At 38.3% G+C, this 18,757-nt stretch overlaps 2 protein-coding genes across 8 annotated transcripts in view; both read left to right on the top strand.

Moving 5' to 3' along the window:
- The first annotated feature begins 28 nt into the window (after nucleotides 1–28).
- On the top strand, nucleotides 29–14,165 carry RNPC3 (RNA binding region (RNP1, RRM) containing 3). 2 transcript variants are annotated; one of them, XM_086901467.1, is made up of 15 exons: nucleotides 29–290; nucleotides 1,280–1,327; nucleotides 2,518–2,636; nucleotides 3,356–3,436; nucleotides 4,156–4,267; nucleotides 4,742–4,810; nucleotides 5,428–5,576; nucleotides 6,525–6,650; nucleotides 7,384–7,520; nucleotides 8,294–8,455; nucleotides 8,623–8,717; nucleotides 8,797–8,855; nucleotides 9,377–9,509; nucleotides 10,329–10,401; nucleotides 13,940–14,165. In XM_086901467.1, exons 1-14 carry the CDS (start codon nucleotides 63–65, stop codon nucleotides 10,386–10,388), a joined length of 1,578 nt encoding a protein of 525 aa, XP_086757593.1. In that variant the 5' UTR covers nucleotides 29–62; the 3' UTR covers nucleotides 10,389–10,401; nucleotides 13,940–14,165. The 2 variants fall into 2 exon arrangements, with proteins under 2 accessions (XP_086757593.1, XP_086757592.1); XM_086901466.1 differs by having other exon boundaries at nucleotides 42–290; nucleotides 13,019–14,165.
- The window catches only part of LOC111932635 (pancreatic alpha-amylase-like), a 9,667-nt gene continuing 4,850 nt past the window's right edge, over nucleotides 13,941–18,757 (top strand). The window contains exons 1-2 of one of the 6 annotated variants that reach the window (XM_086901471.1): nucleotides 13,941–14,016; nucleotides 17,339–17,550. In XM_086901471.1, coding sequence (XP_086757597.1) covers nucleotides 17,383–17,550 — 168 coding nt within the window. In that variant the 5' untranslated portion in view covers nucleotides 13,941–14,016; nucleotides 17,339–17,382. Of the gene's footprint in view, nucleotides 14,017–14,984; nucleotides 16,033–17,338; nucleotides 17,551–18,757 lie in introns of those variants that run through there. The other 5 variants (XM_086901472.1, XM_086901470.1, XM_086901469.1 and 2 more) reach the window with 5 other exon arrangements.

Raw genomic sequence — 18,757 nt, 5'->3', positions numbered from 1 at the left:
GTCTCGCGAGACCTGAGGCAGCGGCCTCGCTCCGGCTCTCGCGAGATTTGTTTCGGGCGGCGATGGCGGCGCCGGGCGCTGAGGAGCTGCGGGCGGGCGGCCCGGGGCCGGGGCTGGGCGCTGTCCCGCCGCACCCCGGCGTCCCGCCGCACCCCGGTGTCTCGCGGCGGCGCGGGCGCACGCTGCTGGTGCGGCACCTGCCCGCCGAGCTGACGGCGGCGGAGAAGGAGGATCTGCTGCAGCACTTCGGGGCCGTGTCTGTGCGCGTCCTGTCGGACCACGGGCGGCTGGTGAGGGCCGGGCCGGGGCGGGCCGCAGGCAGGGCTGAGCCTGGAGCCGGGCAGGGCAGGGCGGGGCGGGGATCCCGCTCCCGGGGAGCCCCGCGGGGCGGTCGGGACGGCGGCCGGCTCCGGGTTCCTGTCCCGCCCGCCGCAAGCCCTCTGCCCGCGGCTTTGGCCTCTTGCTGCTCCCAGTGAGGCTGGGGTTAAGCAGTGCAGAAGGGTCTCTTGGCACGTGTAGGGATGCAGTCAAACAGTTCTCTTGAAATCGCTGTTTTGCTTTCTTCTTCCTCCAGATTACGAAAATATGGATTTATTTGTTTTGTGTTAAGTACTCTTCATAAAGAGCCTTGTATTTTGCAGAACTGCAGATAGATAATGTCTGCGTATTTTATCAGGGTCATGGTTTATAGGCTATCAAATACTTTTATAGTAATTTTGGGTACAGAATAATATGGCAAGATAGGGTAACAAATTTTGTTAAAACAAATTTAACTTTGAAAGGTGTATTCTGTGAGGATTTGATTTAACTTTGAAAATTGTGGGAAAGGTTAGAAACCTTTCAAATGTTCAGAGTACAATAGTTGCAACTTTTGTAGCAGGAAGAGCATTACTTCTAGGAGTTACTTTGATGAAAATGTTTTGTGAGGTGCTCAGATGAATTTTCTGGTTTGGAATAGGGTTAGACCTCTTTGTCCACATGTACTTTCTTGCAGTTTAGAATTGTTTTTCCTTGCTAGAAAAGGACCACTTGTCCTGTATTCCTCAAACTACTTAGCTCATGTCTTAAGTTTGACGCCAGGAGGTACTTTTCTTAAATTCATAAGAAAAATGTATTCTAGTTGGCCCAAATGGGAATTAGATAACTACCATCTGGAAGCTTTCAAATATGTGAACTTGACCTAACAAAGTGGTCAACACAGGTTCAATGCTTTACTGGTAATCTCTTACCTTTTTGATTCAAATACAGTATAACTTTTTGTTTGTTTGTTTTTTTCTAGAAACATACTGCTTTTGCCACCTTTCCCAGTGAAAATGCAGCTGCAAAGGTTTGTATTGAGTTTGTTAGTGAATGTTTTAGCAAAGCACTGAATTCCCAGTGCTCTAATGTGGTTTACATAGAATCTGGTGCTTAGTGCTAGGAAAAACCAAACCAGCACCATGTAGTATTAGAGTTTTGTTTCAGGATTTGCTTGCAGAAGTTGATGAAATTTTTGAACACTTGGTAGAGTCCTAAGAAAGGCATATTGAAAGGGGTTTGTGGAAGTCATCTGAGCCAGCCTGTCACACAGAGCCTGGCAAGCTCACAGAAGCTGAGACTGATCACTGCCCTGTTTAGGATTGGTGTGCATTTATATACAATCTATAAACCAGAGTTTCCTTGTCTCCTGCCTAATTGTGTATTTGCCATAAAAGTAAGCTCTAGTTATACTCACTATCCAAGTCTGCCTTGGATGCCCAGCTTTGATAAGAAAACTACAGTATTAGTAGGGAATATGGATGCCAAAAAGGTAATACTAATGCTGCTTTTTAAATACTAGTCTGGTTAAAAAGCCTGTGTCAGAAATTCCCCCTTATACCTTGGGGTGTTGTTTTGGGGCGTTTCTTGTTTGGGTTTCTTGTTTGTTTTTTTTTTTTCTGTTTGTTGGGGTTTTGGGTTTTTTGCGGGGTTTTTTTGTTGTTTTTTCTTCTGCTGCTTCTATTTTTTTTAGACTACACTTTGAAGGACTAAAACTCTGTGAGGTGAGCAGGGGTGAATTAGGCACTTGTGCCAGTTGTTAGCAGGCTGTTGGGTTCTGGACTTGAATGCTGGATCTTCCTAGTGCCACTGTTAGAATCTTGATTTTTAAATTCCTAGATGTTACTGACAGAGTTTAGCATGTTTGTACTTCACGAGCAGAAGGTTGGTTACTTGAAATTCCAGCAATTTAGTAGGCTGTTAGAAAAGTCTGATTGTTAAAGCTGCTGCCGTGTTCAGGTGACCGACCTCTGCAGTGGTTCTGGTGGTGCAGCCTGGTCCCTTTCCTTTCTGCCAGCAGGAAGTGCTGCTAAAAGCAGGGCTGGGAAGACACAAACTGTGCAAAATCTCATGTCCACAGTAGTACAGATTTCACTTAAAGCAGATGGGACTGCATCCTATAGCCAGTGTGCCACTCAAAATAAAAACAGTCATGCTTTCAAATAATTCTTACTTTTGTGCTCTTCCCTTTCTTCTTTTCTTCTTTGTAATTACTTGAAGGCTTTATCAAGACTGCATCAGCTGAAACTTCTAGGTCACACATTAGTTGTTGAATTTGCAAAGGAGCAAGAGAGCACACAGGTACTTAGCCAGCCTTGTGTCTCAGACAAGTGCAAAAGGTATGTGCAGAATAATTTCCTTGTTATATTTATGGTCAGGGAAGGAGGGTTGTGGATTTGTCCCTTCTAACTCAAGGGACAAATTGTAACCGCTTGGAAGTCTTAGCAAACCGGTTCAGATCTGTAGGAGAGTGACTGCATTCCTCCCTGCAGAACTGTGTCATTACCTGTGGAATGTGAAAATAAATGATAAAAATAAGTGATGATGATGATAATAATACTAATATATAATATTATATATTTAAAATACTATATTAAAATATTATTAATAATAAAAATGTGATAAAAGGTATGTGGTGCTTATTTTTATTATGTGCTTAATTAAAAATAGTGCAGTAGAGTTTTCAATTTATACATTCCGCTTTCTGAATATGAAGAAATGAATTATTTAACACCTCTGAATTTATGATCTCTGAACAGAGTGCATGATAAACTATTTCAGTTCTTTTCCTGTGAGTGGATTTAAGTCAGGAATGTTTTAATATAGGGGGACTTACTTAAATCTACACAAGTATTTATTTTAGAAGACTGTCACTACTGTAATTACATGTATTAAATATGAGGAATTGATAACATCTGCATTAATGTAATTGGTAAAAGATGCTAAAAATACCTGTGCTTATTTTTTCTATTTATTAATAGATGATTCATATTTTATATATTACATAAGGCATATCTAAATGTTGCCCTGTTTTAATTATGACTACATTATTTTTCAGTTTAGAAGAACCAGTGAAAGAAGAAGAGAAGATAGAACCAAGCTGTGTTAAAATAGAGCATGGAATTGCACCCAACCATGGGTTAGTGTTGGGTTTCTATTTATCTTAATTGTTTTATTCTGTTACAGATTATTTTGAAATGTGTTCTGTACTGTTGAACAAGAGTTTTCTTTCCTCCTATGCTACTGTTCCTCAGCCATAGCTGTAGGATAGTTGTCATAATGATGAAGTTTCAGTTCCTCAATTTTAGAATCCTCACAGCTGTGTAGTGACTGGTGCTTTGAGCTGTGAAGTTGTAGATTACAGAGCAGCCTTCTGGCACTATGCATTGCTCTCATGGGGGTTGGAGGGCAGAGGTTCTCCCAGCATTAACAGCAGAATACCACTGACTTGGTTTTCATGATGTTTCTTTTTTCCCCCCATTTTCATTTTAGCATACAGGAAGTAGTAAATTTTTTGAAGCTAATCCAGCCCTTTGAGCTTTGAGGTTATGATACTTGTACAGGCTGCTATGTTGTGCTTTTGGGTTTAGACATGTTGATTGTTTCTGTTTGCTTTAGGCTTCTGCATGGCTTGATATTTTCATTATGCCCAAGCCCAGTAAATCTGTCAGGCACTGGGGACCACTCCTTGCTGTTAAAGGCATTGGAAGTGGCCCAAAACTGTTCCAGGAGAAATAATAATATTTCAGTTTTACTTCAGATGTAATCAATAGTTAAGCCTTTAGTAATCTTTTATTGTTACCAGTGATTAAGTGGAAGTAATATTAAGGTGTCTTGTTTTCAATCTTTTTTCCTCAGCCTCACCTTTCCCATCAATTCTTGCCTCAAATATTTGTATCCACCACCTTCAAGTGCAATTCTAGCAAATATAGCAAACGCCTTGGCAAGTGTGCCCAAATTTTATGTCCAGGTAAGTAAAAAACAGGAAAAAAAAGAATATAAAATTAAAAACATTTAATTTTCTTCTTTTAATTAGCCACAGAAGTAACTATTTTTGTCATAGTAAATACTAACATTTTTTTTTTTTTTGTGATTGTGTTAGCCAGTCTTTTTTTTTCTGTGCTGAAGTGATGAGATTTTATTAAGCTGAGGTAGATTACTTAATTGACACTGAAGACTTGGCTGGATATGCTCTACCAAATAAGATGTGACTTGAGTACCTAGAATTTCACTCTGAGAAGATGCTATACTTTCTTTATTAGACTTGTTAGGGTGTTGCTTATATTGACTATTAGTGTTGGATCTCAAGGGCAGGTTTCACATTGTTCCTGAACATTAAAACTGCTGATTTACACCTGCCAGGAGTGATTGGCTGTTTTACCTAGCAAGAAACTGTTATCACTCACTTAGTCAAAGGAAACCTACTTATTTTGACTTATTTCAGGTACTTCATCTGATGAATAAAATGAATCTTCCTCCACCTTTTGGACCAATTACTGCTCGGCCTCCCATGGTAATATTTTAAATATATGTTTGCAGTATTATGGAATTGATTCACAATTTAAAATGTTAGCGGCATGGTAGGAGGTGTAAGTTTTGAGAGGATTGAAAATCCTGCTGCAGTTCACTGGGTACATGCTGGTCTTCTGAAGCAATTCTTTTGACTGTACTTAGAACAAAGAAATACTCATCTATGGTAGCAGCACTGGAATGTTTCTGTTAGTTCACTGTTGAAACTGAGATGGCTTTGGAGCCTAAGCCTCCACCCATTGCTTTGACTATATTCTTCTCCTTGAAGAAATATATTCTTTCTCTTTGGGAAAGTCCTTGAAACTGAGTGCAAAGTGAAAATACAAGGGCATGGTTGATTTATTTTTTTATCACCTCAGCTTCAAAGAATTAAAACATTCTCTGTTATGCTTCAGAAAACAGATTTTTTTTTCTTGTGGAAAGTTTTTCATTAGTAATATAGTTTACCAAAATGGGATCTAGATCCCTATAAGAATGCTTTGAGAAAATACTTGTTAAATTATCATTTATTGCTTTGACTGTTTTTATTAAGAAAACAAGATATGTTTAGGTTTTTTCCTTAAAAACTTTAATTTTTTTAAACTTTTCCCCCATAATTAGTACGAAGAGTATTTACCAGCACCTGTGCCACCTCCCCCAATCCCACCTCTGCCTCCTGAAGAGCCTCCTTTACCTGAAGAGGAAGAGGAAGGACTGTCTAGTGGGGATGAATCAGAATATGAAAGTGATAATGATGAGGAAAAGGAGAGGTATGCATTTTAGTCATTTGCAAGTTTTGGGCTCGCTTAAAGTGGTGGTTTTACTTTTCTAGCTTCCAGTTCAGCAAATGGTAACGTTTGCAGCATACAGATGTAGCATCTAGTAGACAGTATTTAGAAATCTTTACAGATGCTTTGAGAAACTCCAGAGTGCAGAAGGACAGTGCAGGTTTAAATGCAGTAGGAAAAGAAAAGTGGCCTACTGGTGTGCAAATTTTCATTTGTTCCCATGTCCAAAAAAAACCAACTAAACAGAAACTCAGCTAGAAGAGTGCAGATGTATGGAAGCAGAAATCAGATTATTTTCTGAAGTCTTCATTGTTCCACATCTTTCTAAATTGACTCCTCAGCCTGAATCGTCTTTGCACACCAACTTCCAGAACATTCTTTGTACATCAGTGAATATTTCTAGGGGTGATATTTGTGCTGAGGATTCTCTTGCAGTTTTGGGACTGAATTACATCATAACTGTATTTTTTTTAATCTTTAAACTAACACTAAATTAAAAAGCAGCTTTTTTCTTTGCTGTCTAAACTGAGAAGTACTTTACTGAGAAGTAAATCAGAAAGTCTTTATGCTGTATTTGGAAAAACACATAATTTGGGAAAAGGTACCCCTGTTCATTGTCTTAAAATCAAGTTCAGCTCAGGGCATCACAGCTTCTCATGGCTTCAGTGTCCCTGTAAGGAGCATGCTTGGGGAAGGAAGGGTATCACTGACATGTTAGGATTTTGGTCAGTCCTTAACTGCTCTCTGTATATTGATTTGCTGTGCATTGCAGTTTTGGTTTTAAGATAGTTTTACAGTTATATTCTGAAAAGTTCTATGTCAAGAGCTTTAAGGAAAGGGGGGGAGGGTTTTTAAAATTACTACTTTCAAATAAACTGCAAACATCTTTGTTTTGTTTTGGTTTTGGGTTTTTTTTGTTGTTTAAAATAGAATGACCAAGTTGATGGAATTAGCGACCCTTCAGCCTAAAAGACCAATAAATACAAAGAAACGTGGTGTTAGAAAAAAGCAAAGAATTAAAGACATGTTGAATGTTCCAGTGTGTACTTCCCACAGGTTTGTGATTTTTGCACTTATCCTATTGGTTTTCTTGGTCTGAGAATCCTAATGTTCCTCTAGTTTGAACTAAAGTCTGCTCAACAACCTTAAAGTGTGCCTGATTCAAGGTCTGTTTCTCTTCCTTTCAAACTAATAGAAATTCCTTTTCATAGAAAGATGACTAGTTTCATATCACAATTGTGACAGAAGCAATTTGGATTTATTGCTTGGGCTGCTTCTTAAAAGATTAAAAGTATGAAACTGGAAGAATAGAAACTGGCTTGCTTTAAAATAAGTTTGGGTCTTGGAACTGCAGTTCTGTGCTACACTAGACAGCAGTGCAGTATTTCTATGTTGTGATGACTGACTGTGAATGCATTTTTACTAATGGCTGCCTGTTTCCTCCAAGTGGTTTGCTACATTTTTTTAAAATGTAGTATATTTTGCACACAATGTGACAGCAGCAGCAAGGCCAGTTGTTTTTCATGCTTAAGTTACTGATGAAGGTTTTAATTAATGCCTCTGTGTATTGTACTGTGGTATGTGATTGCTGGTTTTTCTCCCACTGCCAGACATACCTACTGTATCTGCAGTGTTGTAATCACCTGCAACTCTGTTGAGTGAAGTGTACAAAATGGAGGATGTGTTTGTGGTAAACAACTGCATAACATCTAACTGGAAGAAATCTTGTTTTTGACCATGCATTCATCAATGTCTGAATCTTTAATTACCATGTTGTTGTTTTGAACAGTAACTCGCACCCTACACTGTCACCTTCAGATGTCTTTGAGCAGCCACAGCAAATAGGTCATAAAAAAATAGAGTTTCATATTAGTACTGAGATCCCAGCTGTTCTTCAGATAAACTCAGAAAAAGAAGAAAAAAATGGTAAGAGAGTTTGTACTTCAGATGTATTTAATGTTAAGTTGTGGCTTCAGTATGTAAAAGGGTGCTAAAATTTACACGAGGAAATTCTTTTATTTTCCTTTATTGTATTGGAGCTTTCAATACCAAGTTGTGTCATATTTGTATTTGCCGTTTGTCCCACGTTACAAGTTTTGCAAAGGATACAGGGGATTTTAAAGGTCTCCTATGTCCTCTAAAGGTTTATGGTGCCTTGCAGTGTCTTTTAAATGTCAGTGTGCAAATGTTACAAATTTTCAGTACTTTATAGTGTAAAGGAATATATCAGGCTAGTTTCAGATATTTCCTTTCCAGCTCTTAGAGAGCGGCATCCAAGTGACTGCCAGCCCCTTTTCTCTGGTGCATTGATTATCTGCCATCAGGGCAATGATAGCAATGGGGTGTGATGGCTTTTTAGAGGGTGTGGTCAATCTGTGGTTCTTGGTACTTTACAGTAATATCCAGTTTCTTTAAGGGAATCTAGTGAACTGGATACGGGATTGAACAGTAGGCAAGCTTTATGTTAACTAATGTGTGCCATGGCCTTTATTTGTACTACATGGGGTTTTATAGGACTGTACAGAGCAGGTGCTTTTGTCAAACCAGGAATTAAGACTCATTTTTAAGGATGCATTCAAATTGCCTTGCAAAGTCTGCTCTATTATAATGTTGCTGGAAGGAGTATGGTTTTCTTTCTGGCTCTTGATCTTGGTGTGAATAGATGTACAAACCACTTACATAATTTGTTGACATTTCAGACCTTTATGCAGCCACAGAAGAAATCAATAATACAGGCTTTGGAAGGATTTTCCCAGCTCCTAGCTCAAATGATAAAATGGAAACTGAAGAGGAGGATGATGAAATACCATCAGAATTTATTTCTAGAAAGGATCTAGAAAAAAACAGACTTTCTAGAGAAGGTATAACTGTGAGAATATATTACCTAGTAGTAGCTTTTTCATTTGTAGCAACAAATAGCTTAAATAAGTGTTTATTTTCTTAACTGAGCATATAGTAAATTATTTTATACTGAGCAAATGTGCAAAGTAAACGAGCTAAAGCATGGTTTATTTTTTTTGTCTTCAAGAAATGGAAAAATATTCCGTTTTCAAAAACTATGAGCCAGGTGATCCAAATTGCAGGATATATGTGAAGAATTTAGCTAAACAAGTTCAAGAAAAGGTAGGTAAGCAAGCAAATTAAATATCTATCTAAAGGGCTTTTTCTTAGCTTTTTTCTTACACCTACACTTTAATTTCAGGATCTTAAGTTCATTTTTGGAAGATACGTTGACTTCCAATCAGAGGTGGAACGCAATATGTGAGTTCATTTCATACTTGGTTAAAATTAAGCCTTTTATATTAACTTCTATGACACTGCTGAAAACTGATATTTTAAAAATAGTCATATTTATATTTTCTGTGTTTCTTCGTAAAGCAAAAACGAGTTACAGCTAAAAATCCTCATTTATAAAGATTAAGAAATATAATTATTTCATGAACCATGACTGAAGAGCCTATTATTTTCCCTTTATATTTTCATTCCCAGATTTGCTTTTCTTGGCTCTATGACACAGGAAGAGCTGTGTAGATGATTGTGTGTATCTGATGATTTTGCATATGTCCTATTTAGTAGTACTGCACGTCAATTTGCCATCCTGCAGTTTAATGTTACCTTTTAGTAAATGGTTTCCCCAAGCAAAGTGGTCTCCGAGGCCTTAATTCTCCTTGTAGGCTTTGCTTCTGTTTCTGCTATTTCTCCCACATGAAGCATGAGAATGTGTTTGTACTGTGAAATCTGCAAGGTTTGTTAAACGTGAGTAATTCCCACTTGTGCCCTAGGTTTGATATCCGTTTGATGAAAGAAGGCCGTATGAAGGGACAGGCTTTCATTGGACTTCCCAATGAGAAAGCAGCTGCTAAAGCACTAAAGGAAGCAAATGGCTATGTCCTGTTTGAAAAACCCATGGTGGTTGTATCCTTTCCTTCGAACATTTACATTATATTCTTTGTAATCTCTGTTAATCTCTAGTTTTGTTGTCATAGTGTTCTGCAAAATAGAAAATGCCTTAAGAAAACCAGTCAGCACTAACACAGTGCACTATTTATGGTAGCTGAAAAAAACAGAGAGGGAAGTCTTCTGAAACAGGAAAGTAAAAGTGCTTTATTTAAGAATGAAATTCACTGGTCTTACATCTTTGATCCTGCAAAGACAATACAAAAGATAATTTAGCTTGTATGACCACTGAATTTAAATTAAATACAAGGTTTTTGACTTGGTTAGGACTGTGTGTACAGAATGAAGAACATAAGAAATGTTCCTGTAAGTGGTCTCTAGAGTGGTTTTTCAACTGGAATGTCACTTTTTGATTGCATAGCGCTGGTTTTTTTTGTGTGCAAGTCCTTTCCTATTTTTCACTTAAATATTTCATCGTTTATTTCAGTTTCTTTATACTCACAGTAACCCCCAACATCTGCTGCTTTCACTGTTTTTTCTCTCAAGTACTGAGACATCAAAGTTAAGTATTAACATGCTGGGTTGGAAGTTTTTAAATATCAAGCATTTATTCTACTGTAGTTACCCTGTTTGCATCTAGCCCATTCCCAGTTAGTCCTCCTTACAGGCTCTTGAATAACTGCAGTACTGTGTATCAGTGAGGTCCCAATCTTTGACTGGTAGACACTGTTGTTATATAGTTCATACTGTAGTGGAATTGATTCACAGATAAAGGTCACTGTCCAGACTGATTGACTTCTACTTACCAGATACTTGTAGTCCTTAACAGAATTTCAGCAATTTGCCCGTTCAGCTAGACCAAAACAGGATGCCAATGAAGGGAAAAGAAAAAAGTAAAACACTGCACAAGGTATGGACTCTGCCTGAAAGTAAAAATAAAGGATTGGGCTGTGGGGTTTTGTAGTGTTTGCTTGGTTTTATTTACTCTAACAGCTTCTTTAGGAATACTGATGATGGGCAGGAAATGTTCCATACAAATTTCTTTTCTTAAATCAGAAAAACAGAGTGCAAGGTATATACTTGGTATAAATTTAAAGCTTTGCTTTTTTTCTTTGTTAAAAAACTCAGTGACTGATATTTTCCTAATCCTGATATCATAGGGAGCTTGTCAGTTTCTCTATTCCTTCTTCTTCAGAGATAAGGAGAATAATTTTGTGAAATTGGACAATTTACCTTGTATAAATCATCCAGGGTTTTGGTAGTGAGAAGTGTTGCCTCTTAATTCTTTCCTTTCCACCCTTGTTGTAAAGTGATCCTGAAGAGCTGGTTCCAGCAGTAAACTTCTGTTAGCTGTAAAGGGTCTTTGCTAACTTTAGAAAATGAGTTCTTAGTGTTGTTGTACCATCCTTTAAACTTGTCTGAATTAGTGAAGGATCTTCTGTCAGAAAGTGCTGCTTAATGCTGCATTGTTCAAGGCTTTCTTTGTTGTGGAATGTGTAGGTCCTGATTTTTGGCATTACTTAAACATGATGAGGAAGTAACTTCTAGCAGAAAGTTGCTATTTAACTTTATTTCTTATCATGTAGTTTTACTTCAATGCTACCTACAATACTAGGTGTATTTCATTTTTGTCAAGTAAGTAAGTTGAGTAAAATCACCTCTAATTTACCTCTGGTTTCATCGACTGCAAAGATTTGCATAATGAACTCTCAAATGACCATGTGAAGTAACTGGTGCAAGAATAAAAAGCATTTATTTCTCAATCTGCATCCTCTGATACATGAGCTAGCTCAAATTTAAAGAGCATTGACCTTAGTTTCTGGTTACAGTTGAGATCACTCTGGTTATTCCTCTGCTTAAAACAAAATTAGCCTGAAATCTTAGCCTGAGTGCTTATGAAACATTACTTAACCCATGGTGTGTTTTTAATCTGGAGCTTGATCCTTGTTGCTCTGAAGAAAACCTGAATTTGAAATAAAGGATGTGAATAGTTGGTTTTGATTTTTACAAATTTGCTGTAAAGCCCACAGTGTGGTTATTGTGATGGTGGAATTTTATTTTTAACAGCCACTCTAATTGCAGGTTCTTCATTCTGTGCATTGTCAAAGGATTTTTAAAATCAGATTTTTTCACTTGTTTCCCTCGTAGCTGAAATGCTATTTGGTCTTACTTCCTATTTTGTGTTACTGTTTGTGGTTTAGAAAATCTGTATTTTGTCAAATTAAAGATCACTTTTTTTATAGGCTGCCTTCTGTACTGGTCTTTGAAAAGAGAACAGAGCCTTGGCTAAAGTGTTCTATTAGCATCAAGTATTTATGAGAGTATTTCAGTCTTGTTTCTCACTCCTTTCTTTTTAGAAAAAAACTTCTATTTGTATTATCTAGTGTCTGATAAGATTACTAAGGTTTCTTATATCAAAAAAATTGGAAGAATTTTAGGTATTGGAGAACCTGACAGATGAAGCCTGAGCACTTTCATTCTTTTAGGAGTTCCATGTCTTTTCAACTAATTCTGTACATTAAATTAATTCTGAATTCATTAAACTTGCTAAATACTAGAATTGCATAAAGAAAATAACAGGGTACTTATTATGTTGATTGTCAACTCAGAACCTTTTTTTAGAGTGAGCAAACACTACTTGGGCAAGATTTAATTGTGTACCTGAAAGTCTTTGATGAGTTGCCATCTTACAAGTGTCCCTGGTGTTCTGTCCATGGGAAAACTTCTCACTTACCTTGACTGTTTATATGTTGTAGTCATAACAATGTGCCATGGAGTTACACAGGTTTCTAAGGATCTGTGAGGTTTAATTAAAAATATTTGTTGCATTTCCCAAGTAATGGTTAATCTGAACCCTATTTAAGCATGACTGTTTTCCTGTTCCTGCTGGGATATTCTGATGGATGCTGATTTATGATGCATAATTCCATGAATGCAAAAACATGAGTCTAGTGTTGTTGGTTTTGTTTTTTAATTTTTTCTACAAAGGCTTTATACTTTTTTACAAAAAATACACATGGTTTATAAAAATGCTGTGGAACTCCTTGCTGGCTGAAATGTCTTTATTTGTAGACCGGCAAAAAGTTCACCTAAAGTGACTTTTTCTTTAGCTAAAATCATAAAGTTTCTTTTTGGGAGAAAAGTTATGTGGAAGAAACTGATGTTGAGAGGTCTCCAGCTTCTTCTAAGAGAAGAAGTGGTTTGAAAGCTGGCTTTAAAGGGAAACATGATTGGGTTTTGGACCTGATGGAAATAAAGTGAATCTGTAAAATGGCAAAGACTTGACGGAGATGGAAAAAATCTGCTGCTGTCCTAATAGTTCAAGTTACCAAAAAATGTATTTACTTTTGAATATGAAGTTTAGTGTGGATGGACTCATCAGACCTCATTAAATCTCATAAGGGGTTAGAACTGTTTTTTATCAGAGGCATATTTGATTTTTTTTTTTTGCTAGGTAGTATAAAGTTATGTGTGTGCAATACTGAGAATCAAATAAAATTAAACCACATTCTGCTGTTCTTCTTTAGAAACATTCCTGCGTAAATACTGCAGTAATACTGTCATGCAGAGTGTATCCTTTCTTGTTGTATCCTTTTTTTGTGCAATGTTTCCTGTAGCACTCAACTGCATCTTAAGTTTTCATATAGAGTAGGTGTGGGGAGGAGTTAATGTATTTTAAGCTTGAGCTAATCTAATAATTTTAAACATCAAGTTTTTTTCAGGGGGGAAAAAAGAAGCCAATGAGTTGTCTGTGTTGTGTGAATAGACACAATGAAGGTTCTTAATCTGAAAAGGTGCCCTTCACCTTTTTCCTCACCCTGTTAATTTGTGGTCCTATTCCTTAGTGGAACAGTTCTAGCTCATACCAGCTGATCTATGTGAAGCTGTGCTGAGCTCTCACTGACCAAGTTACCTTATTTTTCTTTAAATACATATTAATATAATAATATGTTAGCTAAAATACATTGCAGAGCAGTCTTAATGTTAAGGGGTTGACCAGTATTTTAGATCATTTGATGATTACTGTTGTCCTGCTACATGAGAAAATCTGGAGTTGATTTAGTTTATACATTCCTTACTTTGTCTTTTTTGAGTAAAGAAGAAAATTAACGATATCTTGCAATTAAGTATTTGGAGCTGGACTAATAATCAACTATTAATCACTGCTACCTTTTTGTTGGTTGTTTGGGTTTTGTTAGATTGCTCTCTGCACTGAGGTAGTGTTGTTGCTAGTGACTTACATGTTTCCTGTGGGTTTCATACTACATTACTGTTTAACTTTCTATAATATTAAGTTAATACAGCCTGCATTTATTAAGATGTATTTTTCACAGATATTAAGCACTTTTTAAAACACTAAGCATCTTTCAATTTAGTTGTCAAGAGCCAATATAACACTGCTGTTTTTTGGTAGTTCTTACTTTTAACATGCCTTTGTGATGTTCCAGGTCCCTTTTGTGTTCCATCTCTTTCAAGTATTACCAAGCTGGGGAAGAAGCAGTGTAATCATCAGGACTCTTGAACTGTGCGTAGTAGCATTTCTAAAGTACTTAAGGCAGAGAATAAATTCTCACATCTTAAAGATTCCATATACCTTTAAATATCACAAGACTTGCATCATAAATGTATGTTAGATTGCTTGTGAAATCTAATAAATTATTTCCCTTCTCTCCATTTTGCTGCCTTCTCTTTGTTTTGAATTTTGTTCTTGGGGTTTTGAGTGGGACGGATTTTGTTGTCTTGAAGGCCTAGCACAAGGACCTGGTGCACTGGCCTGAATTGGTACTGTGAAACTGGGCACTGTTCTTCCTCAGTAATTAACTTGCATTGTTCATATGCGACTTGAAAACTGTCACTAGTGGGACTGAAGTCATTAAAACCGGAGTAGCTGTTAAGACTGGTACAGATGTGGTCCTTGCTCTGTTGAGGGTGATAATAACAATGGTCACATAGTAGGATTTGCTATGTACTGGGCTGGTTAGTGGAACTGTCTGAAACCATGTGGGAAACATTACAATGACGTTTAATTGACAAGAGGTTCTAGTCCAGTGGACTTAGTTATTCCATAAATTAAATTCCATAAATATAAATTCCATAAATCGTAGTTGATGGTGTGGGAATTGGCTGGTGAAAAAGATTTTTGTCATTATTCCAGCTGCAAACAGTCTAAATCACTAGTATTGGTGGCTGGACCAAAGTCTATCTTGGCTATTTTTTTTCAAATATGAACTGGCTTAGCAGATTACTTTAAAATCCTGTCAGTGGAATTTTTACTAGTTTACTTGCTGCATTCCCATGGGGACTGTGTAATTGTTCCTTTAATCCTAGAGGGTTTTTTCAGCTTTCATCTGTCCTAACACCCATGTTGAGCTACACGTACAGAGTGAATTTTCAAAGTGCCGACGTAGGATTACAGCAAGGTGGTGCTGTGCTCAAGGACAAAAACACATTGTAAAAAGGTGCGGGAAGTGCACGTTCGGGGAGCTGCGCCCTGTCCCGCCCTGTCCCCGTGGCGGGCGGGCCCGGCGGAAGGGGCGGCCCCCGCGGCCCGGCCGCACGGGGAAGCGCGGCCCCTGTGCCAAACGCGGGGCTGCTGCGGGGACATCCCTGGGGAGCCCCGGAGGAGACAGGGCCGCCGCTGTGCTTCCCTGTGACAGCCTTTGGCAGCTGCAGCTTGAGCAGCACGGCGTCGGACGGCCCGCAGGCCTAACGGGTTGCAGGTGTGTTGGAGAGCGCGGCTGGCCCGCACGGCTCGGGCCCTGACCCAGCAGCAGAGAAGGTGACCCGAGTTCCCGTGTTGGCCAGGACAGCAGCAGGGCTCTGCAGCGACACTCCGCTCCCAAGTTCTCTGCAGGCAGACAGTCAGTGTTGCTCCCTTCCACGTAGTCTCTTATTATTTTTCCAAGTTTCAAAAATATTCTGAAGCTAGAGCCATCAGAATGCAATGAGGATTTCAACATCCCCATTCTCTTGTTATTGATTGTATTGAAGGCAGAGCAGCCATAAACCTGTTTCAGAGAAATGAGAATCTACATTGAGTCTTTAAGCACCAAGTTTTGGACCTGGTTGGGTCAAAGTACATTATTTTTACTACTTTGTGTATTTACTGCTGGAAATAAAACTTGCCAATCTGATAAATGCTTCTCTTACCAATGAAGATCAAATTTTCTTTGCTCATTTTCTTTTAATGTATGTTCTTATCGGGGCCAAAAAGCATTCCTTTATGAAAGTGGAAGCACCCAGAACAATTGCTTGTGGCTGAAACTTAATCTGTATACTTCACCGAAGATTTACAGCTAAGTTGTATTAAAGTTATTTTGTTCACAAGCAGAAAAACAAGCTAAAGATACCAAATGCTTAGTTCAAAGTAACTCTGCCTGCTTGAGAAGAACAGTGACAGCTAATAGCAGAAGGCATGTTCTACACTTTATAAACTGCTATATTTTGTGCCTAAAGTTGCTCCAAAGAGTGCTCCACTACCTGAGAGATATGGATCATCCTTTCCTTGAAGCAGAAATGAAGGCAGTTTTGTAGAAGTCATGTAAGATTATATATAAACTTATGTCTGGGTTTCTGTATCACAGCGCGTCGGAGCGTTCAGCAATGCATTCCCATGTGTGTATGAAAAGCACTGGGAAAGCACTGGTTTCCATCATGCAGCCAACCTGAGGGCCCTTGTGTTCATGGTTAAACCTTCACTGAGGTGTTTGGTTTCCCCTGTGACAGGAATCTCTCTTTGCTCTGTGTCATTTCTGTAAAATAACTATAAAAAGAATAGATACAGGAAAATAACAAGATTCTGTGTTTTGTTATTTCAGGGAAGTATTAGTTCAGCCATTTGTGTGCAGAAATTCTTCTTGTAGGATTTCTTTGTATCTCAGACTCTCCAAATCAACTTCTAAATGTGAAGAGTGCGAAATAGGGCTCTCAATAGAGTAACATATACCTTGATAGTTGTTTCATTTCTGGTTGGTTACATGTTGTATCTCTCACAGTGATGAAAAAGAGACAAAGATTGTTGTCTTTGTCCCTAATAGGATTGGCATCCCCTACAAATAGGATATGGGTTGGGAAATGCAGTTCCTAACCTAGCTCATCAGAAGGGGATGTAGCTGATTTCAAGCTTCTGGAAAGCTCCTTTTGCAGAACTCTCTGTACTTGGGCACTCAGATGTCTTGGTTATGGAGCTCCACAGCACTTCTAACATCTGCATGCCATTGCCCACATTCTTAAAAGGAGAATATCTCCACACAAACAGGTGTGCTGAGATCAGACATGTAGCATTTCTGGGTTTGAGTCACTATAATTAATGAGTTCTGTATCTGAGAGATCTTCCAGGCTTTAGGCTGTTGATTGAATGAGAGATGTTGTGCATATCGTGAATGACAGACTCACATATGTGAAACCTCCAGAATATCTGGGGTTTCATAACCAATCATGGTTTAAATATGCTGCTTCTCCAAGGTCTTGTCCAAATATGTTCAAGTTGTAGCAACACCATTTTGTAAAAAAGATGCCTCTCAAGGATAAGTAAGAATGTATAATAATGTACATTAAAATGAGAAATAAAATGTCCATTGCTATCTATGTAAGTGTTTCTTTGCCCTTTGGAGTACTTTTCTGCTTTATACTAATAAAACCACAACTTTTGTATTCTGGTGGCAGCCTGCATTAGGCAACATCTGAATTTTAACTGCATGAAAACAGAGTTACTGTTAGTATGGGAATTTGATATAGTTTGGATAAAATCCAGTTCTCATATAAAATGACAAGTAAATAAATATGATGCCAGAGATGAGTTTACCTTTAAATGTGTATTTTCTAATGTGGACTTTACCCTCTTGCAGGAACATGGACAGTTAGTAAGAAGAGCAGAACTGATCACAAATAGATGGGGATCTATTTTCTGCTGTTAACTGCAGGGCTCTGCTGGGGGCAGTACAACCCCAACACTCTCCCAAAGAGAACATCTATTGTGCATCTCTTTGAATGGCGCTGGCAGGATATTGCTCAGGAGTGTGAACGCTACTTAGCTCCTAATGGATTTGGAGGTGTTCAGGTATGTCTGTTCCTATCAGTAGGTAGTAAAATTGCTACATAGATGATAATTTGTTTTTTCACTGAAAATGTTCAATTTGTCAAAGGACAGCTACTGAACAAGAAAAATAGATATTGGTAATGGAAGTAGTAAATGCTGACAAATATATTCTTCAGCTGTCATCAAGTAAGCATGAATTTATTTCATTGCCCCAAAGTGCATGTTTTGCAGTCTCTGCTATTACATTTAGATGAATTAGAATTGCATATCACTTGATAAATCCTTTTTTTACTGCTATGAAGAGTAACCTATGTTTATTTGCTTGATATTATTTAAATCAAAGGAAGCTCTTAAGAGCTAGATAAATATAAAATGAAACTATGACTGAAGAAATGGCTTCCAAAGAGAAAAAAGTGCTGAAGGTTTTAAATAATTAAGTAGAAAAGGCTGCTAATTGTGTTCACCCAAACGAGCAGGTTTCTCTCTGTAGAGCAGAGTGTCACAGTAAACCACCAAGAGACCCTTCTTTGCAGGAACCTGGTGTGCGCAGGCGGAAGCGAACTGAACGCAGGTTCTGGTGAAGGTGTCCCTGTGTGAGTCAGTTCTGTCTGAACAACAGAGACATGTTCCTGTGGAACCAGTACTGGCACTTGGGTGAGGCAGCATGGCAGGAGAACAGCCACTTATTAAAGTATTTCAGTTTACCTGTCAGATTGCGCAGGAAAAATTGGTGTGAAGTCTGCCTCTCTCTTGTAGCCCGACAGATTGCAAGCTGGCCTGAGTGAGAACTTTCCCATAATTTTCAAATAATCATCTTTTCTTTGCAACCTTCTTTCCAGGCAAACAGAGCAGATTGATTTTACACTGCTTTCTCAGACTGTGGCCTATGCCTGTTTACCTTTTTAATCCATTCTGTGGCAGGGTCTAAGGAAGTTTTTTTCAGATGATGACTTGCTGAGCTGGTCAGGAAGGCATGGCAGTTAAGAGGCTGTAGGGGTCTCTCTGAGAAATGGTTGGATCAGGTTATGCCCAGAGACTTGGAGGTAGCAGCAAAGCTTGTTGCCTAAAAAGTATCCTGAAAAGTCTGTAAAAGAAGGAGGTGTAACTCACCTGTAAGCTTCAAAGAATTAGGTCAAGAATGTGTTCATCCAAAACATTACAAAAATGGGAAGTTGGATCAATTTTAAAGGTGGGATGTTGCACCAGTTGTTATGTAGTCACTTCCTCT

Source organism: Cyanistes caeruleus, chromosome 9, assembly GCF_971803275.1.
Source record: "Cyanistes caeruleus chromosome 9, bCyaCae1.hap1.1, whole genome shotgun sequence".
Lineage (NCBI taxonomy): Eukaryota > Metazoa > Chordata > Aves > Passeriformes > Paridae > Cyanistes > Cyanistes caeruleus.
This window is presented reverse-complemented; position numbering and strand designations above follow the sequence as displayed.